Source organism: Microcaecilia unicolor, chromosome 9 (assembly GCF_901765095.1).
Source record: "Microcaecilia unicolor chromosome 9, aMicUni1.1, whole genome shotgun sequence".
NCBI lineage: Eukaryota > Metazoa > Chordata > Amphibia > Gymnophiona > Siphonopidae > Microcaecilia > Microcaecilia unicolor.
In genome coordinates this window covers 177,886,792-177,913,091 of record NC_044039.1, presented here as the reverse complement: position 1 = coordinate 177,913,091, position 26,300 = coordinate 177,886,792, and the positions used below count along the sequence as shown (strand labels likewise).

Sequence of the window (26,300 nt, the reverse complement as noted above, 5' to 3'; positions counted from 1 at the left end):
CCATGGTTTAAAGATACCCAGATTTTCAGCCTGCCTGCCTGTTTAAAGTGGACCCCTTTAATATTATGTCCTAACTTCAAATTTGAATATTGGCTGAATATCACCATTATCTGGGTCCTGCAAAAGCCCACGGCCTTTCCTCAACCTAAAATAGATACATTTTGCCAGTAAAAGCTGATGTACAGTCAAAATGTATCTGTTTGCTGTAGGAAATTTTAAGAACAAAGCACTTACATGACCAATACTCAATGCTGATCACATTAATTGCCTTTCAGTATCAAGTAGATCAGGTCTTTACCACACTCTGCTGATCTAGAGCTGCCACGGGAAACTAGAACCACAAGAGACAATTCTGTAGAAACACACAGGGCATGCAAAGAAGAGATAGCAAGGGGATGGCATGCTGCCAAAAGGCTTAAGTGGCACTTTGAGCTGATAAGTTTACCAATACAAACACCCAGGTTACCATTTATGGCAGTGATAAAGCTGCTGGACCCAAGTTCCAAAGGCAGACAGACTTTACACTGCTTGGCTTCCTAAACTTGCTCTTAAAATATCTGCTGGAGCATTTGGTGCTTGCAGAGCATTACATTTTGAAAGTGCAGCCAAGAATCCACTTTGTTTTTTGGATTTTTTTTTTAAGTATCTATCTGTGATGTGAGTCAGAGTTCTGAGGCTGTACATCATAACAAAACTTTTCAAATGTATTTATGAACATTTCCTGCAATTCTATCATTCAATATGGTTTACAGTAAAAACATACAATATTAAATAAAACACATGAAACCGTAAACAAAGGATCTATACTATAAATGATTCAAAAGAATGAAGCAGAGACCCCCCTCCCCTTCCCATTTTACACTGAACATTGAGGTGAAAACTGACATTCAAGTTAGGATATGCTCAGTTCTCCCTGGTTATTGAGACTTACTATATTGCCTTTCCTAACTGGCAGATCCAGGCGGTTTACAGACTAAAAAAACAACAGTAATAATACGAAAACAGCTACAAATTGTGATAGGAAAGAGATTACAAGGTGATCAAGAGAAACATACATACCAATGAAGGGAAATGGCGGTGGGGAAAAGTGGGTAGGGGAAGTAATAGAGGGCAAACAGGAAGAGTAGGGAGAAGGATGAGGCTGGCAGGTGGTCAGCATTGGATAATCTAGTTCAGGTCAAATGCCTGTTTGAAAGCCAGGTTCTAATTTCATGTTTAAAATTTCTAAAGGGAAGTTCTTCTCAAGTTGGAAGGGGGAGGGTATGGTACCATAAAGAAAAAAGCATGATGTTGAGTGGTCTCAAGTTGGGCTGAGCGTCGGCCAGGAAGAAACTAAACAATAATCACTTTTGGAACGAAGCCAGACGTGGGTGAATAAGAAATGGTGAGTGTAGCTAGATAAGGAGGCACACTTAAATATCAGAGTAAGGAGTTTGTAAATTATACGTTGTTCGATGGGGAGCCAATGAAACTATGCAAATGAGGGGAAACACGGTCTGATTTATGGATATAACATAAGAGGCAACTAGCGGTATTCTGGAGAGATTGAAGTTTCTTTAATGCTGATCGAGAACAACCTAGACATACAATGTTACAGTAATCTATCCTGGTAATTAGTAGATATAAAATAAGAGAATGAAAGGCATCTAAGTGAAAAAAAAAATCTTCTGACTAAGCATAATATATAAACTAATGCACGCATCAACCTTTTCCTATATGAGCACGCAATTCTGGAACGCATTGCCACGTAACCTAAAAGCGACCTATGAACTGACCAACTTCCGAAAACTGCTGAAGACCCATCTTTTCGACAAGACATACCACAATGACTAAAACATATGAAATCCCCACATACATCTAGCAAGCAATGTTAAGAGCGCCTCACATTATATCTTTATCATGTTTTCCATTACCATGCAACCCAAAATACTTCTGTAACACTAAATGTCAACTCTCCTCTCATTTCCACTATCCACGATATATTGTAAGCCACATTGAGCCTGCAAAGAGGTGGGATCAGGGCCGGTCTTAGCAAGCGCGGGGCCTTGTGCAGACCAATTTGGTGGGGCCCCATCCTAGCCCCTTCCCTACTATAGCTCCGCCCCCACCCTAGCTCCACCCCATTGATAAGATTATTCCATTTTTAGAACATTTTTTATTTATGCAATTTCAAATAAAGACAAATGAAGCTAAACTTGTACAACTTGTACAAAAAAACTGATTGTAATAATAAGCCCAATGCTATCATGAACCCCCCCAGAAATTCAGTTCAAGTCCACTACAATTAGTAGTTCCAATTCTCATAACAAAGGAGAATAAAGGAAAAATACTAAGAAAAGATCCAGTACTTTCAAATTCCCCTGTTTTTTTAATTTAAAAAGGTTCCTTGGAAATGGATTTTATATGTGCCCTTTTCCTCTCCTAAGCTGAACATACTTAGAGAAATGCCCCTCTTTCTTGAGGCTACAATGCTATTTGCTTTGGAAACTCAAATTCTCCTAAATACACATGATCTGGCCAGCTTAGCAAGATAAGTACCTTTAGATGGACAATTTTTAGTCTGCCCACTTGGGATTCTTTAGGTTTTCAATAACTTTGGGCAAATTAACAGTAAAGTCTGACACTACTAGCCCTCTCCACTTGCCCCTGTCCCCACCTCTCACATACACGCACCACTTTAGCTAACCTCTTGATCTTTTCCTGTCACTGCCCTTCATAAAACACTGAATTTTGACTTAATCACTGATGGGAGAATAATAGACTACTGCAATAGTATTTACCTTTTATTAATTATCATTTTATTAAGTTTTCAAATTTTACAAGCTTAATACTTGCAACAGGAAAAAAACAGATTAAATAATAGCAGGAAACAACAAGTAATATTGAACTACAATATACATAGGAAAATCTTTTGCCCTCTTGTATTAGACCACCATACAGAGAAGGCTAATCCATAAATCTCAGGAGACAGTTTTAAACAAAGAAATATATAAAAGCAATTGCTTAACACTAAATCCACTTAAATTTCTATTTTCATAAACCCATGGTCAAGTTGCTTTTCCCAACTGGGTTTATAATACTTGTTTCTGTTCGATAAATTGCTTTAAATGTTCAGGCTTAAAGAAAAGATATTTTATCCCCATATATTTAACATTGCATTTGCAAGGATAGTTTAAATTAAACGTTGCACCCAAAGCTACTGTGGCAGTTCTTAAAGCTAAAAATTCCTTCCTCCTAAGTTGGGTCTGTTTAGTCACATCTGGGAATACCCAGATCTTCCCACCATAAAATGGTACTTGTAAGTTCTTTAACGCCATTTTTCTAACTGCTTCTAAATCCTGATGGAAAATAAATGATATTAAGAGTGTTTGTCTTTCCATTATTGCTGTTGATAGGGAAGTTTCCAGTAATTCTGATACATTCAGTTCTCCTTGTGGTTGTGCATTCTGTTGTTCTTCCTCTTTATTCTTTTTCGTTGGTAAGTAATATATCTTGTTCAGGGGTGGTATATTTTCAGGCAAAAATTTTAAGTTTTCAACCAAATATCTTTTAGTATTTACCTTTAAAATGGCACTAAAGGGGTTTGAAACTTCCTTCTTCCTTATAAGAAAAGCTATCATCATACCTGGCTTGCCTTTGAATGGCAGTGGCACAAACTTGCTCCAGCTTGAGCTCCACTTGACTGTCTTTATTTATTTTTAAGTCACACTCACTCGCACACCGGCTCACCTCCGACCAGGCTCCAGGCAGCTTTCTCGCTCAGTGACTCCCGCCCACCAAACAGGAAATACCTCATCAGAAGGCGGGACATTGAGTGGGAAGTGAAACGCTGGGGTGAGCCATCGCTGCAACTCTCTGTCGGGAGCTGGGGCCGTCGTGCTGGCGCTGCAACTGTCTGTCGGGGCTGTCGGTGCAACTGTCGGGGTCCGGGGAGGCTGCTGACGGCGGGCTCAGCGGGGGTGGGGGGGGGGGGGGGCACCATGCCACAATGTGGCGGGAGCGGAGCGGCGGTGGCCGAGCGGGATCATGATGCGGTCATCTGAGCCGGGGTCGGTCGGAGTGAGGCAGAGTTGAGGCACTCTGCGCGGGGCCCCCCTAAGCGCGGGGCCCTATGCGGCTGCCTTGGTCGCCTCTGCCTAAGACCGGCCCTGGGTGGGATAATGTGGGATACAAATGCAATAAATAATAATAAATAATTGTCTCAGCACAGAGGGTCTGATGGACACAGAGCCTTTGGTAAAATACGTCTAAGGATGTGCAGGAGTGTACATACAGGTGCCACCACATGCTTAGATCCAATACTGGCTACTAAGAGGATTACAATAAAAACAGATCAAAGCAGAGGGAGCAGCCATTTTACACATGTTGAAAAAAAGAGTAGCATCAACTCAGCAGCTTCCACACTGAAGTGCCTGTAGTGACTTCATGGAAGCAGCGATTTTGTAATTCCCATGGATAAGTGCTGGCAGTTCTATAAGTAGGGCACCAACATTTAGGTCAAAAATGCACATAAATGGCCTGAATACCAGCATATATGCACATAAATGCTAATATGTTGGTTACATGCTATGCTATAAAATGGTACCTAAATGTGATGGCTAATGTGTGTAAAGGCCATAACGCTGCTTGATAAATTTTCTCCTTAATGTAACCTGCAGTTAAATATTATTTTGTTTACCTGAAGGGGGAGACTCAGGGCAGACCAGAAACAGCCCACAATGGCACTGAGACCAGTATATAAAATAAATTGTTTCAAAATGCTTTGAAGGTTGTATATGATTATAAGTTATAGAATTCAGGTGCCCAGAGGTCCTACAGCGGTGCTCTGACCTTTGAGGAAGTTTGATATATAAAATGCTTTAAATTGTGCGTTTCTTCTTGGGGGTTTAAGAGAGGTTTAAAAGTGCAGATTTTCACATAATTCTCAAAGCATGGCTATAAGGTGTTGTATGATGTTAAAAGTGAAAATGAGAGGTTTCTTTAGGATAATTTTGACTGTTTTAACTGTGCTTGAGCAGTGCAGGGCTCACTTTGGTAAGCTCTCTTGGCTGCACAGCTCACCACAGGAACCTGTTTCTGGGGAATTTTCTTGAGCCTCAGGAGAGAAGAAAGAAGACGTCTGGACTCTGAACAGGCAGGGTGGATATCAGAGTGTGGGAGGTTAAAGTGTGAGTTGAAGAAAGAAATAATTTGACTAATATATGAAGACGTTTGGTGAGTGGAAGTGAGAGCTAAAGTGTGACTGTGTTTTGGATAGACTTTAACCTTTTTGTGCCCTTTTGGTGAGAGGAAGTTCTGCTCTAAAGTAAAGTGTAAAGTAAAAATGTGTTCTGATAATTATCAGAATTACCTAGTAATCATTCTTTATCTAACTGAAAAGCTGTGAGAACTTAAAGTGAAGGGATGAGAATTAAAATACGTACAAGTTCTGCGAGAACCCTGCAAAGTGTGTACAGCTTGAGAAGCATTATTATTATTATTGTGGTATAACATAGGCAACCGAGACCCCTTGGGCCTAGCATTTACAGCATTTACCACCATAACCAAGAAAGACATCACACATAGTATTTGTTAATGTGGCGCAACTTGGCCGCAGCTTTTATTTTAGATACAAAAACATCTCTAATACACTGGGCATACCCAAGCCGCTTCAGCCTCTGGCTCATTCCCCCAAGCCACGTCCGCCGCCCTAGCAAGACTGGCCAATCGTGGACCGAGCTCCCCGCCGCACAGCAAGGGGTCCGTACCGTAACCGGTAGTTAGTGAGGTGAAACAAAGTCTGAGATAGTCAGATAGTATTTAGCATTTACCAATAATAATTTTTTTATTAAGAGAAAGTTAGTCCAAACCAATATTCAGATTCTTAAACTGAAAGAGATTTTTTTAGGAACATATCCTGAGTGACAGGTTGCACACACTTTTGAATAAGGAGGTAGTTTTCTCTCCGTTTTGTTTTGGTTGTAGTAGTAGTAGTAGGCAGTAGGTTCCACTGCAGCTGATCATTCATCACCCTACGTAGGAGGAGGACAAAGAAGAAGAAGGGCCTCACCATTTCCACGCAAGAAGACGACCCAAGGAAAGCTTGAACCATCAGATAAGTCTTCAGCAATGGCACCCATGACATCCAGGAACTAGACTAAATTTTCTATCCATTTTCAATGAGCTAAAGAGACATTTAGGCATATTTTCAAAGCACTTAGCCTTCCAAAGTTCCATACAAACCTATGGAACTTTGGAAGGCTAAGTGCTTTGAAAATATGCCTCAGACTCACAGAGGGTAGTAGCAGGAGATAAAGCCATACTCCCCTGGTTGATTCAAGATCCTGAGAGAAGTGTGTACCGGTACTAGAGTCGGACACCACATTTTCTGCAGAACCTCTTATCTGATATTGCAGTTAGAAAAAGGGGGTTCTGATTTTTGTATACACCAAAGTGTTCTGAGCTGTTAGAGGAGTTTCCATATAGTTTATTGTTAAGTAGGAGGGAAGAAACATTTGAGTTGTAACTTTCCTTTGCATTTATCCTTGCATTTATCCATTAAGGTGTATAGTTTTCTTTCTTGCACCCCTATTAACTAGCCTTTAAGTAAATCACTTCTTGTGGAATAAACATTCTGTTAAACTTTCAGTTGGTCATCTTTTCATTATCCTGTATATAATTACTTATAAAAATTTTCCTTTGGAATGTAACACTTTTTCTTTAGATTTTCACTTATTTTTCTTCTCAAGTTTTTTGGGAACTTGAGACGAGTTTAGTTTGTTAATGAAGCTTTTCCCTTTGTCTTTACATGAGCACTCTGTCTGAGGTAACATTACAGGCCACCAGTGATGCACTTAAATCCTATTCAGGTACATGTAGGACAGAGTTAGCTCATGGGACTAAGGGGCTTACGTTAATCTGTTGTGTAAAGCCTTGCCTGAAAAGGGGCATTTTTTCAAAATCCGTGCATGCCTCTGAGCCAGTGCCAAACCTGATGGGGAAACTGTCATTTACTTGTGCCACATGGAGAAACTTCTAAAATAATCTCCAGTACTACTATCCAGATCCCATAACCAGGAAATAAGAGTGCTTTCAGGTTTTGCAAAAATATATAAATAAAATAAAATTAATTCACTTCAGAGACAAATCATTCCAGGTAGAGGGAAGAGTAGCCTAATGATTAGGCAGCAGGCTTTGATTCTACAGCTTCTTGAGATTTTGGGCAAGTCATTTAACCCTCCATTGCCCCAGATACAAAAACTTAGGTTGCAAGCCCACTAGGGACAGAGAAAGTACCTGTATATAAGCGTAAATTCTATAAGTGGTACCTAAAAATCAGCACCAAAATGTTTACACACCAAGCACTATTCTATAAAGGGTAGAGACATCCTTTATAGAATAGCACTTAGGGCATAAACCACATCTAACTTTAGGCTCCAGTAATTATGTATGCTAAAAGCTGGTGTAAATGCTGCTGCCTAAATTAGGCATGGTTTGTCTGAATTCTGTATTTATACACATAAAATTTTGGAATGTCCTGGGAACACCCCTAGCCATGCCCCCAAAAGTTTACATTGTAAGCCCGCAGGGGTGCTTCGGTGTGCAGTGGCCCTCTAGTGGCTCCTGCCCAGCCTCACCAACCCTTTGCTTCAGGGAACCACCTTGAAAACCAGACTCCTCTGTGTCTCCGTTGACTCGGGCCTCTATGTTTGGTCCTCCCCTTTCCCTCAGGGTGACCTCTGCATTAACCTTCAGTCCTGGCCCGGCCTCCCCACTGTATCTCCGCGTAACCGACCCACCTTACCCGTTCTTCTGGTGGGCCCCCTGGTCCCTCTCCTCTGGAAGATAGCGAGGATCCCTTTGCTCACAGAAATATGCAAATTAAGCTGATCATATGTAAATTCAGTTTATTGGAACTAGGCTACTGACTTGTGGGAACCTGGCTTTCCCACTGTTATTCTGTTACTGCGCTTCACCCCCTGAGACCATTTACTGGGGACATCTGGGTCTCAGGGTATAACAGCCTCCTCCCCTGGATAGGACCTTCTTTATTCACATTAACCTTACGGTCCTATCCTCCACCCCACGGCTGTTAGTTCTGTCTCAGTAGCAATTGTGCATAACAATCATACCCATTGCCTGGCCCCCACCAGGTAAGTATCTCTTTGGGTTTGGAGGGAACCTTCTCCTGACCTCTCTCTTGAGCTCTACTTCAGCAAGCCTCTTTCTTCAGTCCCCGGCTTGTAATTCTCTGGCTCTGGGTGTTGCAGGTCCCCCCCCCCCCCCCCCCCCCATCTTCTCTTCCCTCCCTTGGCTTAGAGGGTGCTTTTATAGGGCGCCCAATAATCCATCCCACCTCTCTTTAGGCCTCTCCCCCTGCTTCCAGAAAGGTCCGCACCCAGAACTCTCTCCACTTTTCCAGCTTCCACTCAGAGAGTCCCCCTGGTGGCCTCCCCAGGGAAGTACAGGTCCTATGCCACGAGCACCCCCTAGCCGTTCCTTCTGGTCACTACCATGGACTATACTCTTTGGCTCCCTCTAGTGGCCAGATCAGGGCATTTTCAGGTTTTCAATGGGAGAGCGCCCTCTGGCGGCCTCCTCATGTAAGGGCAGACACTGTGGTTTATCACAACATGCATTAGGATTTACGTACGGATCATTATTATTATTATTTATTACATTTGTACCCCCACTTTCCCACATACAGCAGGCTCAGTGCGTCTTACATAGTAAAAAAAAAAGCATTACAGAATACATGTAAGAAGAATATTATCAACTGTGATAAATATAATGGCAACAGTACCCAAGATATATGAATTGGAATATAAGGATAGGATAAGATAGGTAAAAGAGAAGGCGATTGGGAGGGATATGGTATAAAAGGATGGAGAGGAAAAGATTGGAGATTGAGTATAAGGGGATTTGATAATAAAGGTCAGAGGTATGATTGTGTCAGAGTCAGTGTCATTGTCAGAGCAGGAATAGTATAGGTGGGCTGGTAGAATTAAGTTGGTTCATTAGGGTAAGCTTGCTTGAAAATATGGGACTTTACCATTTTCCTGATTGGTAAATAGTTGTTAATTGCTCGGATGGGTCTTGGGAGAGCATTCCAAAGTTGACTACCCAAAAAGGAGAAAGTGGATGCATAGTAGGTTTTGTATTTGATACCTTTGCAGTTGGGAAGGTGTAGATTGAGATACGTTCGTGATGACATTGATCTGTTTCTAATTGGAAGATCTATCAAGTTGTTCATATAGCTAGGGGATTCTCCTGATGTGATCTTATGGATCATTGTACGGACCTTGAAGTATATTTTCTCTTTGATGGGGAGCCAGTGAAGCTTCTCTCGAAGGGGTGATATTATAGAATATGATCTGCACGTAAATCCTAATTAAGGCCAATTAATGCCAATAATTGTTTGTTAGCAGCCAACTATTGGCGCTGATGGGTTTGTTAAGCAACTAAGTTTGTGTGCAACTTTAGTCGCAGTTTATAGAATCCGGATGATAACGTGTACAGCGTTGCATATGTCTAGTAGTGCTATAGAAATGATTTTAGTACTACTACTACTTAACATTTCTAGAGCGCTACTAGGGTTACGCAGCGCTGTACAATTTAACAAAGAGACATGATTTTAGTAGTAGTAGTAGTAGGCTGCCAGGTGAATTACAAAGATCTCCACACTCCAGGTGTCACGTGCTTATAGGTATATGTTCCAAGCTCTCTGACAACCAAAAAGCTCAGGTGACCACTGCAATTTCATTTTCTTCTAAACTATTGAAATGTGCAACTGGTCTATACCTTCCTGCCACTAGAGGGTCTTCCCGTGCTTCACCTAAATTATGTTCTTATACATGCCTATATGAGTTGCATTAAAGTGCTTTCTGGCACTGTGTACCCTTTTATGCCTGTTATCCATGGGGAAATAAGAGGCATTTACACAAGAAACTCAAGCTCTTACTGTTTCATGCCACTTAGAGCAATCAAGTAATTTGAAGTCACATACAACATTTCACCCCCCCCCCCCCCCTTCTAAACTCATTTCCAATTTGTTCTCTATATATTTTATTTTTCATTTGCCAAGAAACTCTCTTGGATCTAGTTCTGCTTCTAAAATGTAATTCCAAACATACTTCAGCCACTAATTCCTGTCAGGAATAAGATTTAGATCCATGACAGATGGGACCTGAGAGTGGGAGATTAAAAAGCATTAAGCTGTTATGCAACTATGATAAAAATAGGCCTCCATGCCTCTTGGGCCTAATCTAGAAATAAAAGTTGAACAAATACCAAATGCAGTCACCCAAGGTTAGATGGACAGAATTACAGGCCCTTTATTACACCTCAGGCAGTACTGTTACACTGATCTTTATAGCATACTGCGTTTGCAAAAGACGTGCTGCATGGCCAAATTATGTTAGAGCCTTTTAGCTGCATTATACATTTCTATTTCTGTTTCAAAATATTTTGTTGAGGAGAAAAAAAAAAGGAAGAGTTAGCCATTGATTCATATATATGCTCATGATCATGTTTACAAGCCTGCCAGATTTGTTCAAATTAGCAAAGTTTGTGTTTACTAATTATTTATCTCATGGCTATATGTAAAGAGAGGCCAGCCATTACATTTAAGGCTATTTTGAAAATGACATTATTGCAAGGAAATATCACCCAAGTCATTTTTACCAAAAACATTAGGTGAAAACAAGCAAAACAGAAATAGGAATAGAAATGACCTGAATGTTGGTTATTTCAGTATATTTGTGACCTGTGCAGGCTCTGGTCAGGTGGAATTAATCTGGTGCATGGATTTAAGGGTTCTTAAGTGGAGTGGAGGAGGAGTAGCCTAGTGGTTAGTGCAGTGGACTTTGATCCTGGGGAACTGAGTTCAATTCCCACTGCAGTTCCTTGTGACTCTGGGCAAGTCACTTAACCCTCCATTGCCCCGGTACAAAATAAGTACTTGAATATATGTAAACCGCTTTGAATGTAATTGCAAAACCCCCAGAAAAGTGGTATATCAAGTCCCATTTCCACTTCCTTTTCCCTTAATAGTTAGTGGTCAAACATAGATCAGCAGGGCAACTCATGCACTGATTAAGTCTGACTAGGCCTCACTGTTGATTGGTTTTCAATATCTTCTTAGAATCCAGCTGGACAATGACTCAGGAAACAATCAGTAGAATTCTCTCAAAGGGTAAGCTGAGTTTGAGGTGAAGGCATTCTTTCTCCTGCAATCTTTGAATTATAAAGCAGGTGGCACTGGCAGCCTAACTCCTTTTCTTAGGTTAGCTAGTGAATGGTGTAGTCGTGACCCGAGTAAAACTAACTGACTGAGGACTGGACAGCATGTTTCCCAGAATCCTCTGGGAGTTGTAAGGTTGTCCAAAGAGAATCCACATATGTGGAGAACTCAAAAGGTCCCACGGAGTAACTCACAGCGAGAAAGAACAGAGGAAACAAAGACCACGGGTTCCAGAGACTAGAGCACACAATATCATGAATTAAAACAAGGTTTATTGAAAATCAAAAACGACTCAACACAACGTTGCAGAGGGCCTGCATCAGGAGTCTGTGTGCAAATTCAGAGTAAGAACATCAAAAGGTGAAATCATAAAATCCGCAATAAAAGCAGAACGGTGGTCTTTAGAAAGACCATTGGTTGTATACGCTGATCGGTAATAAATTGTAAGGGTGTAACATTCTGCACAAGGTTACTGTTTTGTGCCCATATTGGACCTTCAGACACTGCCCATGGAGGACTAGCTCCAAATTTGCTAGAACTCCCAGGATCAAAATTTGCATAGTGGTTCCAACTATGTCCAAAGCACAACTGGTCTGTAATCAGTGGTCCACTTTTTATTATTTCACATCAGTCCTGTGGAACGTATTACCACAACATTTCAAGAACCAAACTAGTCTTTTCTAAATTCAAAGTAGCTCTTAAAACATTTTATTCTCCCTTGCTTATGAGGAATAATTAGTGTGGAGGTGAAGAATGGACTAGCTCTGTGGGACGATTCTGCATCCTGAAGTTTCTATTATCTTATATTTTCTGTCTTTATTTTAACCCAGGTCTTTATGTGAATTGCTCCAATATTTTCTAAGGAAAGGCAATACAGCAACTTTGAAATAAAGACAAATATAACCTTTTCAATCTTGTTTTGAGAGTAGAGATGCAGATCTATGCCAAGACATTGCCCCAGCACTACACACTCTAGTGAAAACAGCATGTCCTAAAATTCCCCAGGTACTGGCTAAGTACAGTTAAATTTGTCTGGATAGTGACACTTGTGTGAATTCTTGTTACTTGTTTGTGAATTGAATCTTATTTTCATGTTCATTGTTTGCAAATGTAGCCCTTTGTTGCCCAGGTGAACATCAGGGTAGGTTACTATAGAAGGGTTGGACTGGGTTTTAAAGGCCATGGGCGGGACTAGCAAAGCTAGGGGGCAGGGTGGCACTTAATCCATACACTTAGCATGTTCCTTGCTGTCAATAAAGTAGCCCACACCTAGTTAACAATTCTAAACCATGTAGGGTTTACTCATCTTGGACTTCAGAAAACAGACACTTGTTTCAGACTGGTAGATATTCAGCTGGCGGCGGTGAATTTTGTTTTTTTTTAAATCACCTTTCCTGAAAGTGACTATACGGTGTTCCTAAAAAAAAGCTTAGTACAGGAAAGTACTTCATTAACAAAAATGTTTCAAGAATAAATATACTTAAACCACAAACACCATAAAAAAAACTGTCACATGGGCTAAGAGCTGGCTTTATGGTCAGTGTATGTAAATAAAAAGCTAATCCTGTCTGCTCTTGAGTGAAGTTACTCTGTTCTAGAGCGTAGTTTTTAAAGTCATCATAATATTTTCAGAATACTACTTTTTCATCACGAAAAGGGTGAGGGATGCATGTAAATCTCTCAGTGGAGGTGATGGGGAAAAAGTAGTATCATACTTCAAGACAACACGAGGCAAGTGCTGAGAATCCTTAGCTATAAAGGAGAGAAAGAGAAAGCAGATGCTAATTGGAACTCAAGGAATTAAACTGGGCAAATCAGATGGACCTTAAGATTCTTATCAGCCACCATATTCTAGGTTTCCGCATAGAAATGGAAGTTTTGTAAAATCCACTAACCCAGTGACCCAGCTCATCCACCTTTCTCACTCCTTTTACAAAGAATCAACTTTCCCCTCCCACCCTGTTCCCAGCCACATTATCCTTCCAGCCCCCTCCTTCCCCCATGCCCAAATAATGTGGAAGAATGTAGGGGAAGGAGGGATCACTGGTATAGCAGCACTCATTCATAGAGCTCTGTGCAGTCACACAGGCCCCTCACTCCAAATGGTGGCCTTCAGCAAGTTAGAAATTGAGGAACAGAGCTGTGTTGGGAGTGAAAAGGAAAGTCAACACTTGGTGGCTGAGCCAGAAGGTACATTCAAAAAGAATCCCATATAGTTTAGGGGTAGTGTACTCCTTGCTCCATTCCAAATTTCACTATTCTCCCATCATTTTTTCCTGCTGCTGTGGGCCAATCCTGCAGTGTGAACCTCCTTGGCTCACCATATGTGCCTTTCTTGGGATGCCACAGGGGGAATTATTGTTTACATTTTTTTTGGGGAAAAAAAAAGATGTTCGTCTCCCTATAACAGAGCTGCCAAAGAGGTGCAAATTTTAAGAGACTTTTCAAACAGCATCACATACTGCAACTTTATTTATTCTGGTGGCCACAGAGCTGGAGGAGAAGTGTTTAATACCAGTTGTGCCCCACCCTTGACCCAGCCCAGCTAGCACAGATATCTTTCCTAAACTTAAACAATTTTCCAGTCTCTTTGTAGTTTAACTTCATTCTTCTGTCTCTGCTTATTCTTGGTCTTCTCTTAAGTTCTCTGCCCTCATGTTCCTTATAATTATTCTTGTCTTCTTTTCATTTTTTTCATAATCTCTCTCTCCTCCATGTATGTCTCATCATATCCTGACTCTCCACAGCTTATCTCCTCTCACTTCCTTCTGGTTTCACCTCATCCTGCCAGTTCCCTTACTTTCCTGCCAGGGCCAGTGTTATGACACGCAGTGGCCCATGGCAGAAATGGGGGAGGGAGCCCCAAAAATCCACCTTCAGACTGAGACAGGCTTGGCGTCCCATGTGGTATGGGGCCTCCAGGGCAACTGCCCTGGTTGCCACTCGCTAACACCTGCCCTCTGTCATGCCTTTTCTTTCTAGTCTTCATGCTTCTTCTCACTACCATGATCTGCCTTTCCTCTCGCAACCCCTTTCAGTCTCCTTCCAATCTTCTTCATTTCTTTCAGCTCGTGTCTCTTCCCCAGTCCTTCTGCCTGTATTTCTTCATCTCTCCCAGATCATGACCCCTTCTCCCAGCTCCCTTCCCTCATCACAGCCCATGGCTCCTCTTTCGCCTTCTCACAGCTTACATCTACTCCTTTCCCACAGCTTCACTTCCACCTCTGTCCCGGATCCCTTTCCCTTAAAGATCCTCTACCTTCACAGCAGCAGCCTCTTTTCTAGGCACTAGTCCCTTTCAATTCCCTCATCCTTTGCTAGCCCTCCTATTCTTCTCCCAGGCAATGCTTGTGTGTCACTTTTCCTTTTCTTAGCTTTCTCTCTACTGTTCTTCTTCCCCTTGCTCTGGCTGCTGTGAAGAAATGGATCTATCCTATGATGCAGCAGCTAACTCATTTCCCTGCTGCTCATTGGCCAGATATAGCCAATAAGCTGCAAAAGGGAGGTGGAAGCAGTAGCCAGGATACATAAGTACTTTCTGCCTGTCCTCCAGTGTTGCCAGGTGGGCGGTTTTACCGCCCAATTGGGCAGTTTTCCGCGACCCGCCGCGGGTAATTTTTGCCCGCGGCGGGTTGCGGTTTTTTGGGCTTCTTTTATGTCTTTTGGGCGGTTTTTAGGGCGGTTTTTCGGCCGCGGGGGGCGGGGTTAGTGACGTTTTAGGCGGGGTTAGTGACGTTTTGGGCGGGGCCGATGACGGAGGAGGCGGGGCCGATGACGGAGGAAGCGGGGCCGATGACAGGGGAGGCGGGGCCGATGATGGCGGGGGCGGGGTTGATGACGGCAGGGGCGGGGTGATGACGCGGGGGTGGGGGTGTCAGGGGCGGGGTTTGAGTTTGGGCGGGTTTTGGGCTGGATTTAGGCTGGTTTGGGTGGGAAAAAAATTTTCCACCTGGCAACCTTGCTGTCCTCCTTCCTTCTGTGGGCTCTGTAGCATGGAACTGCTCCTGATCCAGAACAGTGCAAAAGAGACTTTTAGGGGTGCTCAAACTTCCATAGTACCTACAGAGCTGGTGCCTATACATAAAGTTATATAGAACCTCTTTCAATCAAGCGATCTTGGCACATATTCCAGCAGCATCACTGTTTATCTGATGATGCTTCCTGGTTGATGCTGTTGATAGGGATTTTCAGAGGTAATTGTTTGTAGAGGACACTCAGGTTCTGCTTCTATACCTTGTTCAGCAAAGACCAGTGTTCCCTCTAAGGTTAGCGCGTGAACGAACGATCGCTCATACAAATTGGGAGGTCGCTCACTGTGTGCACAGCTGTCAGGCCCAAATCGGTCTCAATTTTTGGGGAAGCTCACCGGAGCATTCCCTAACAGGTCCTGCTGCTGCACTGACCCTCTCCAGCACTTCCCAGCAGTTCTCCCGCTTGCTCCCACAGAGACCCAGCAGACTCACCAGCGTCACTCCACAGACCCAAAGCTCACTCCTGCTCCTCTTCCTACCTGGCACTGGACATCTCGTGAACAGGAAATATCCTGGAACCCTGCAGCACAGCCCCGATGCTGCATCCGGTCTCGCACTTCTCCCCACCGCTGCCAGCACCAACTACCCCGACAGCTCTTGTGATCCTCCACTCTTACCCGCTGCAACCCTCCACCCCCGTGGTACTGCAGCTGCTCTCTGCAGCCCTGGAGCACCCACCAGGTACTTTTTGTGAAATTTATGCGGCTTTTTTTCTTGTTTTTATTGCGATTTTCAACACCCCAAATCAAAAAATAGAAACAAACCACAGGGGGGAAAAAAAACCCCACACCCCTAAACCGAACAGTATTCTAGAGCAAACTTTTATTGGGATTTTGTTAACAGTATAAGAATAGCAAAATGACCAAATATAAACTACTACTACTACTTAACATTTCTAAAGCGCTACTAGGTTTACGCAGCGCTGTACAATTTAACATAGAAGGACAGTCCCTGCTCAAAGAGCTTACAATCTAATAGACAAGTGAACGGTCGGTCCGATAGGGGCAGTCAAATTGGGGCAGTCTAGATTCACTGAACGGTAAGGGTTAGGTGCCGAACGCAGCATTGAAGAGATGGGCTTTAAGCAAAGACTTGAAGATGGGCAGGGAGGGGGCTTGGCGTAAGGGCTCGGGAAGGTTGGTCCAAGCATAGGGTGAGGCGAGGCAGAATGAGCGGAGCCTGGAGTTGGCGGTGGTGGAGAAGGGTAATGAGAGTAGGGATTTGTCCTGTGAACGGAGGTTTCGGGCGGGAACGTAAGGGGAGATGAGGGTAGAGAGGTAGTGAGGGGCAGCAGACTGAGTGCATTTGTAGGTAAGAAGGAGAAGCTTGAATAAGAATAGCAAAATGACCAAATATAAACATATATACAATAAATGAGGCACATAGCTCGGGGGACCGTTCCCCCCCCCCCCCCCCACACACACACACACTCTGCAAACAGCTCGGGATTATCCCCCCCTTTTTTTTTGCCTGTTGGGCTATTTTGGCGCTCACTTGAAAAAACATTTGCACGCAGCTGGTCACTCCTTAGAGGGAACACTAGGGTCATACCCAGACATTCAATTTTTGGTGGGCCTGGGTTCAAGATGGGTGGGCATAAGAACTCCGCCTTATCCCACAAGTGATTTGGTCTCTCCCTCTCTCGCCTGCATGCCATATGGTCTCTCAAACATCCCCCCTCCCCCACATACCTTTTAAATAGCAGATTTTCACTAGCAGCGAGCAGCAACTAACACACACTGCTCACGTTGGCTCTACAACCTTCTCTTTGATGCAACAGCCTGTTTCCGCATAGGTGGGAATACATCAGAAGGAAGGCTGTGGGGCCGGTGAAAGCAATATGTATCAGTTGCTACTCACTGCAGGTGAAGATCTGCTATTTACAAGGTATGCAGGAGGGACAGTTGTTGGGAGTTTTCGGCTAGTGGGGCATGGGGATCCCTGCCAGCCACATCATAGGTGTGGTGCTACTGGGTGGACCTGAGCCCAAAGTGGATGGGCCTGGGCCACCCGGGCCCACCTTTGGCTACACCACTGGGGAACACTGGCAGAGACCTCTAGTGACTCTACCAGTATTAAGTATGTGATCTTTTGACCGAATACTCTCATGGCTTTTAGAGCAGAGAGTGGTTATCCTGCCTATTATTGACAATGGTAGGAGGAGACAGCCTTTGGAGGGAAAATGTGTTGCTATAAATACCAAGCTCAGTGGGAGTAGCCTCGTCTTTGGCTCTTGCTCCCTGGTCACTGTACCCCCTACTGCACAGGGAGAGGCTTGGGTCTTTCTTCCCAAACTAGAAAGTTGCACGGGGACAGAAATCTTACCCATCCCTGCTGGAATCTTACCCATCCCTGCAAGAATTTAATAGTACATAAAAAAAAATTTCCAGTCAGCTCTCTCAGTGTCTCTCTGGATTCGAGCCACAGGACTGCAGGCAAGGAAGGCAGGGCCGCCGAGAGGGGGGGGCAAAATTCCCTGGGCCCTCCCGGCGTGGGGGTCAGGCCGCCAGCGCTGCAGTCCATGGTCTCACCTGCCTGCCTCCTTGGCTCCGGGCACCCTAGATTCGAAGCGGCAGTCACGGATCGCCTCCCTTTGGGCCTTCCCTCCCTGTGTCCCACCCTTGCGGAAACCGGAAGTTACATCAGACGAGGGCAGGACACAGGGAGGGAAGGCCAGAATAGAGGCGATCTGTGACTGCCGCTTTGAATGCAGGGGGCCCGGAGCTGTGAAGGCAGGTAGGTGAGACCGGGGACTGCAGTGGCGGGGGGAGCGATAGGGGGAGCGACAAGGGCAGCAGCGGCGGGGGGGGGGGGGGGGGGGGGCGGGGGGACAGAGGCGGGGCAGCCTTGCCCCGGGCCTGGCCTAGTCTCTCGGTGGCCCTGAAGGAAGGCACAGAAGTTAGAACTTGGAACACTCAGGTGCACAAAGACTTGTCTCTGATTCACTGTCACTGAGGGGAATAATCGAATGGGGCGCCCAAGTTTTCCTGAGGGCGTCCCCACAGGACGGCCCCGTGAAGAGGCAGGGAAACCACTATTATCAAAACAAGATGGGCGTCCATCTTTCATTTTGATAATACGGTCGGGGATGCCCAAATCTCAACATTTAGGTCGACCTTAGAGATGGTCGACCTAAATGTTGAGATGGTTGACCTTAGAGATGGTCGTCCCGGTTTTTCGGCGATAATGGAAACCGAGGATGCCTATCTCAAAAACGACCAAATCCATGGCATTTGGTCATGGGAGGAGCCAGCATTCGTAGTGCACTGGTCCCCCTCACATGCCAGGACACCAACCGGGCACCCTAGGGGGCACTGCAGTGGACTTCACAAATTGCTCCCAGGTGCATAGCTCCATTACCTTCGGTGCTGAGCCCCCCCACAACCCCCCCTCCCCACAGCTGTACACCACTACCATAGCCCTAAGGGGTGAAGGGGGGCACCTACATGTGGGTACAGTGGGTTTCGAGTGGGTTTTGAAGGGTTCACATTTACCAGCACAAGTATAACAGGTAGGGGGGATGGGCCTGGGTCCGCCTGCCTGAAGTGCACTGCACCCACTAAAACTGCTCCAGGGACCTGCATACTGCTGTCATGGAGCTGGAAATGACATTTGAGGCTGGCATAGAGGCTGGCAAAAAAATAAAACAAAATGTTTTTAGGGTGGGAGGGGTTGGAGACCACTGGAGGAGTAAGGGGAGGTCATCTGGTCAGTTTGGGCACCTTTTTGAGGCTTGGTCGTGAAAAAAATGGACCAAGTAAAGTCGACCAAATGCTCGTCAGGGACGCCCTTCTTTTTTTCATTATCGGCCGAGGATGCCCATCTCTTCAGCATGCCCCAGTCCCGCCTTTACTATGCCTCTGACACGCCCCCGTGAACTTTGGTTGTCCCCGCGACAGACTGCAGTTGAGGGTGCCCAAAATCAGCTTTCGATTATGCCGATTTGGGCGGCCCTGAGAGAAGGACGCCCATCTCCCGATTTGTGTCGGAAGATGGGCGCCCTTCTCTTTCGAAAATGCCCCTGACTGTGTGCTGAGAGGTTGCCACATGCACGAGCCAGTAGGTCAGGTGACATCTGATGCTTGTGCCTGTGTCAGAGCTGAGGTCTGCGCATCAGCCCGGGAGCAGAGAGGATTAATAGTAACATAGTAAGTGATGGCAGATAAAGACCTCAATGGTCCATCCAGTCTGCCCAATAGTGACACTCATCAATTCATGATTAAATAAACAATGAACGTGATAGTATATACCTGATTATGGTCTTTCTTTGGCGTTTGATTATGGTCTTTGGTGTTTCTGGGACATAGACCATAGAAGTGCCACTCTATAGAGTGCCCTTTATAGAGTGGCACTGGGCATAATTTACTGAATCCAGCCCCATACAGACAGCACAGTAGATAGCAGAGCACATATTAAGCATTTTGGTCATTTTTGTCTCTGCTTGAGTTTGTAGGTTATAGCAGGGGAGATTAGAACAGGACCTGAGCAGTGGAGGCTTTTGTTTTCAGCAGCTGACAGTTGGCACTGAACCAATCCACTTTTAAAACGGCGCCTTGATAAGTGAAAATGTCTGCCTGCCCTGGCAGGAGGAGAATGACTTTTCCTGTAATAAGTAGTCTTATAATAGAGCACGGGAAATAGTGGAGACAAGGTCAGACTCTACATCTGTGGTTTCAAGTTAATCTATACATTCCTACAAGGGATGGACCCACTGACAGTGTTTCACGTTAAGTCCCGTCTCTCATGCACTTCATCCATGTCAAACCTTTGAACAGTTTTTGAGTTGACCGTCACCTGATCTGACCTGTAATCCAGACATTTGTAAGTGAACTGGATTAACCAGAATCAGTTCACATTCTTTTGAATTAAGTGAGCCAATTTACACTTCTGATTCCAGCCGACTCTGACTTGGCTCATTTACTAGGGGGTCTCGGTAATGACCTGTGGAATTTCCAGCAAGACTTTGGCCATTTCAAACCAAAGTTTACTATGTGTGTAGTTGAGTTGGGTCAAACTTCAGTGTGAAATTTGCAAAAACTGGCCTACTTGGGGATTTGTGCATCAGTTCTATTAAAATTGTAATTTATACGCTGCTTTCCATGATTTTGCATCATAACTTGACACCACCAGGTAGGCACGTCGATGCTGCACACGGAGCGCCAATATGCCGTTATAGAATATGAGCACAAATACAAACTGGGGTGGGCAACCAATTATGCCAGGTCAATGACAGGAATAAATGGGCACAAGCGTAACTTTTAGCATTCTATTAGTCATATGCGTTAGTTGGAAACATGCCCATGCCCCTCTTAGCTCTTACCCCCCCTTACACCCCCCCCTTGCAGTAATGTGCTAATTCACTTACATACTCTGTTATAGAACAGTGCACAGTGCAGTTACCCCTGGATTCTATTTATGATTTCCAAATTTGGGTGCTGAAATCTATGTAGGGATCAAAGATGCGTGCACAAATTAATTAGCTAACAAGCCATTAACTAGCTATCAATTACTGCAGTTAATTGGCATTAATTAGATTCTGTGCTAACATCTTCCTACATGCTATTCTATAACCCCATGTGCCTAAATCCCTTAGCGTGCAATTCAAAAGGGGGCGTGGCCAGAGGCATTCCTAAAATTTGCACGCAGGGTTATAAAATACTGTCATTCCTGTGTCCAAATGCCAAGAGTTGCGGCACCGGCATTTACACTAGGTTTCAGCTGGGCACAGGGATAGGTTCTTATGCGCATTTCAATAAAGAGTGCTCAACTCGAAGAGTGGCGTACCTACATAAGTATATAGGTATTGCCATAGTGGGACAGACCGAAGGTCCATCAAGCCCAGCATCCTGTTTCTAACAGTGGCCAATCCAGGTCGGCCTGCCCACCAGCCTGCCCGTTTGTCCAGAAATCCAGACAAACAGGCAGATTGGCAAAACCCTCCCGGTTGCCCGGACATGTCCTCAAAAAGAGGACATGTCCGGGTAAATCCGGACATATGGTAACCCTACACAAGTTCAAACTGCAATCTCAGATACATTCAATCAGAATTACCAACATTAATACATGCTAAACAACAACCTTAATCATTGGTGTTGTCTTTTTATTTTGTAGGCAACAACTTTTGGATGCCTTTCTAGGTGAAAAGGGGCCACCTGAATTCTGTAATCCACAGCAAACATGACAAAATTGGGACCTAGAACCTTACCTGTATATAATGCCTTTGTCATGAAGAAACATGAGTGCGGAGGTAATTTCTGCCCCATAGAAGCGTGTCCGGACATCATCAAAGCGCCGGGACTTCTGGATGTGAAACATTAGGTCCCCACCATTCACAAACTCCATAACAAAAAACAGCCGATCCTTAAAACAAATGGATTGTCTGCATTAAAATAATATCATACCTTGACGTAAAACATAGTTCAAAAGTCAGAACAAAGTATTTTATCCACAGAAAGAATAAAATGTTAGGAGAGGGAGAATTGTTTTGCACAGAGTTGGCCTGGACAGAGTTGTGGGGGTGGGGAGGTGGTGACTGGATGACAAGTGTAAACAGAGTTTCAACCAAATTTATTCAGACAAGCCCAAGTCATCTGCAGCTTCTATCAAATCACCACAATTGTTTAATTTGGATCTTGTTGTCCCCAATTGCACATAAATTTGGGTTGTTCACAAATTTGAATCCCTCAAAGCTGTATCTATACGTGGAGCAATGCTTCAGCACTAATACTGGGATGATCAAAAGCAAACGCTGGCGCTAGAGGCTGTTAGCGCCATACTAGCGCCGGCGTTTGCTACCACCCAATGATCAGAGTCCCCGAGTGCATGAAACAACGCGCTCGAGGGCTCTGAATGCAACTAGCACGCAAACAGGGCTAAACATATTCATCCCCAATGATCAGCAACCAGCGCGCCAAAGATTGGGACACTGGCCGCGGGAAACCCTACACCAGCTCCAAGCTTATATGGTGTGTAGCCCCACCCAGTGCATCCCAGGATAAACTGGGCAGGGCTGGGCACCACCAATTTGCGGTGTCGAAGGAAGAGGAGGGGGAGGCAGGCTACCTCCCTCCTCCAACCCATAAGGTAGGGGGTAGGAAGGGAGGGAGGGGGGGCGGATTGATCACTGGACCACCAGGGACCCTTTGCTGGGGGGGGGGGGGGTTAGGGGGGCTGGAGACCCACCGGATCTCCAGCCCTCCCTGAATCTGGGGGGGGGGGGGGACCGGAGGTCCAGCGGACCTGCAGGCCCCTTGTCGCTAGTGAAACCATTTTCCAAAACATTTGACCTCCCCATCCTGACTAAAGTTTAGATTTTAAGTGTGGTCACTCCATGTGGGTTACACTAATGCATTCTTAGAAGTCACTGTTGTTAAAGCCATAACCACCACTTTGTTCTATTGTGACCTCTAGTACAGATTAATTAAGTTTATTTGTCATAGAGCCTCCGAGACCATGACCAGAAAACCTCATTTTCCTCTTTCCACTTCCCATCATCTCATGAACTCTTTCGTTTGAGATCATGTCCTTCCAGTTACTTCTTAGAATATTTAAATACCACATTTCAGTACTTGCAGATCTCTTTACATTATTTTGCTGTTTCACTTCCTTATCCTGTCTCTAAGAAGATGCGTGCACTCCAGGGGTGGCCTAAGGCAATCTGCCCCCTGAGGCAGGGATGAAAGGGTGCCCTGGCCCCTCCCCCAGCATCATGGACCCTGCCAACTCCTTCCTGCCCCCCAAGCCACGGTCTAGCATCTCCCCCCCCCCCCTCCACGAGCCTACCTTCTTTTTCTGTTGTTGTTTTCAAAAGTCAGAGGCAGCAGCAATCCCCCATTGCCACCAACACTGGCATCTCCTTTGTACTGCGGCCCGCCTCTGAGGAAATAGGAAGTTACATCAGGGAGGCGGGCTGCAGTACAAAGGAAACGCCAGTGCAGGCGGCAGGGCAACACATGGAGGAATCGCTGCAGCCGCTGCCAACTTTTGAACAACAAATAGAAGGTAGGCTGTGGAGGAAAGTTGAGGAAGGAAGAGGGAAAGATGCTGCACCATGAGTGCCGCCTGAGGCCCCAGCCTCAGTTGGCCTAATGGCAGGGCTGCCACTGGTGCACGCAGTAGCTTTTTATTTAAAACTACAATTGTGAAAAGCAATTTCATAAGCTGGCGCCACTAGTGCGCCTAGTTTATAGACCAGTAGCATTTATGTGCATGATTGGAGCCAATAATTTGCAACTACACACGTAAGGATTAGGTGCTATTCTATAAACAATGCTCTTAAATAGTCTAGAGATAAAGTCAAGAAATGACATCCAGATTTAGGTGCCGGGATGATCACGCTAAACTTGTATTTTATAATGGGCGCTCTGCGTGGAACGACTTTTACAGAATACCAGCTCAGCATGCATTTTGCACCTTACTTTGGGCGCAAGCTCGCCTCTCATGCTAATTAGTTTACGTACGGATCTGTGACACGCTCAGCATATACAATACTATCAGTAGTGCGCGCTGCATGGCACACTTAGGCGTGCCCACTGACACCAGCCATTGACGTCATAAATAGGGGTGCCTAACTTTGCACTAGTGTTCTAGTAAACCTAAAATAAACTCGAAACGCGAAAACTTAAGTTTTCGAGTTTCAAGTTTATTTTAGGTTTACTATCCTACCCTTTGGGGAACCTTCAAGGCGGCTTGCTATCTAAACATCATGGTAGACAAAAAAAGAAGTTAATACATGACTATTAGGACAGGGGAAGAACTACAACAATTGATAGGAAGTGGGGGGGGGGGGGGGGGGAACGAGGAAATGCTAGAAGTATCTTCCAAGGTATTTCCCGTAGGCCTGCTGCAGTTACGTAGAAACTTATTCATATGCATCTTTAAAAAAATATATGTTTTAAGGACAGTTTTAAATTGATCGAGTGATGTCTGACGATGAAGAGTGGCAAAGAGTGAGTTACACAGATAAGGCCCCTGCACACCAAAACCAACATGCCTAGTGTGCTCATGGGTTACCTCACCATGGCTTGGCATCACTAATTGAGTTTACTGCGCAGACCTAAGTGTGCGTGCTGAGCTATACGGAATAAGATGCCGGAAAAGATAAAGGGGTTGTTCTGCACGCAAAAATTTGAAAGACAAGCAGATAATATGGTGGGTAATGGGGAGCTAGTGAGCTTCTTTGAGATAAGGGGTAACATGGTCATTTTTATGCAAATTGGAAATGAGATGAATAGCAGTATTTAGAATAATCTGTAAACGGTGTATATATTTAACTCAAAGGCCTTTATAAAAAGAATTACAAACCTAACTGTGAAATAACCAATGAGTGAACTATTATATTTGGCGCTGTTGGAAGGAGTAGAGAATGAACAGAACAAATGAGACGTAATTTGTAAAAGGAGCATTTAACTACCTTAAGCTACCTTAAACTGTTATAGCTCGTACTGGACATAACTTAACTCTTCCTCCTTATGATTCCCCAATGTGTCTGTCACACAGGAACTTCACTTTACCACAACATCACTCTGTATTTGTTCATACCGGCATTGGCGATTGCCTTTATGGTATTATGTAAGCCTGAAAATAGGTGGGAAAATGTGGGATACAAATGTAACAAATAAATAAAATAAAATAAAAATAAATAGAATTGGTGCTCAGAGTACCCCTTTGTGCTGACTAAAATGAGGTGTTAATTTATAGAATTGCCACCAAAGTTCCTCAATTACTATTACTACTACTACTTAACATTTCTAAAGCGCTACTAGGGTTACGCAGCGCTGTACAGTTTAATAAAGAAGGACAGTCCCTGCTCAAAAGAGCTTACAATCTAAGGACAAAATGTACAGACAATCAAATTGGGCAGTCTAGATTTCCTGAAGAGAGATATAATGGTTAGGTGCCGAAGGTGACATTGAAGAAGGTGACATTAGCTTTTTACCAGAGGGCATCCCAAACCTTTCCCAAGGACCCCACTGCCAGCTGGATAGGTTTGAGAAGCCTTCTGGTCATTTATTACACCTATTGATTGTTTTGAAAAAAATATACACAGCTTTGAACATGAGTCCTAAGACCCCATAATTAAAAATTACTGGAAGATATATTCAAATGCACTTTTGCAGTTGGTGCAGCTAATAAAATGCAGGCAGTTTTTAACAGTTTACTTTCCACTGTATAAATCACTAAGGAGGTGTGAGGGGGGTTATAGAACACTGCCCCTCACCCTTAAGAATAATCCATCTGATAACCTGAGCCACCTTCAGATCACTGGTCCCACCCTGGGAGGAAGTGAGCTGGGAGGGGTGGAGTAAGAACCAGGAAGTATAAAAGGCAGTGCCAGATTGCAGTGTTGCCAGGTGGGCGGTTTTACCGCCCAATTGGGCGGTTTTCCGCGACCCGCGGCGGGAAATTTTTGCCCGCGGCGGGATGCGTTTTTTTGGGCTGCTTTTTGGTCTTTTGGGCGGTTTTTTGGGCGGTTTTTTTGGCCGCGGGGGGCGGGGTTAGTGACATTTTGGGCGGGGTTAGTGACGTTGTGGGCGGGGCCGATGATGGGGGAGGCGGGGCTAATGACGGCGGGGTTGATGACGGCGGGGGTGATGACGGCGGGGGTGGGGGTGTCAGGGGCGGGGTTTGAGTTTGGGCGGGTTTTGGGCTGGATTTAGGCTGGTTTGGGTGGGAAAAAAATTTTCCACCTGGCAACCCTGCCAGATTGAAGTTAAAGAGGCCCAGGGAAGGAAGAACAGAAGCCCCAGCATATGCTGCTAAAGCTTATGTCTAATGATCGTGATCTGGCTGAGGTAAACCTCTTGTTTCCTGATTTGAGACTAGCAAGCCTTGCTCTGAGGTCTGGCTGGAGCCAGACCTGGAACTCAGAGAAGAACTTACAGGCTGTGTTTGGGGCGTGGCCGCCCCACCAGCCACAGACTGTGTTTTGGGCCTGCCAGCCAGAGGCCTGCTTGAGACTGTATTTACTGAACTACAGAGACATTTCACCTTGTGTTCCTGGCCCTGTGATGTAAAAGGCCTCAGGATTTCATTAATAAAATGCATGT

The 26,300-nt window shown here is 44.6% G+C and overlaps 1 protein-coding gene across 2 annotated transcripts in view; it reads right to left on the bottom strand.

The window, feature by feature from the left end:
* The window catches only part of PRKCH (protein kinase C eta), a 232,794-nt gene that overhangs the window by 49,389 nt on the left and 157,105 nt on the right, over positions 1-26,300 (bottom strand). For both annotated transcript variants that reach the window (XM_030214443.1, XM_030214444.1), the window contains exon 10: positions 21,458-21,612. In XM_030214443.1, coding sequence (XP_030070303.1) covers positions 21,458-21,612 — 155 coding nt within the window. The remainder of the gene's footprint in view (positions 1-21,457; positions 21,613-26,300) is intronic.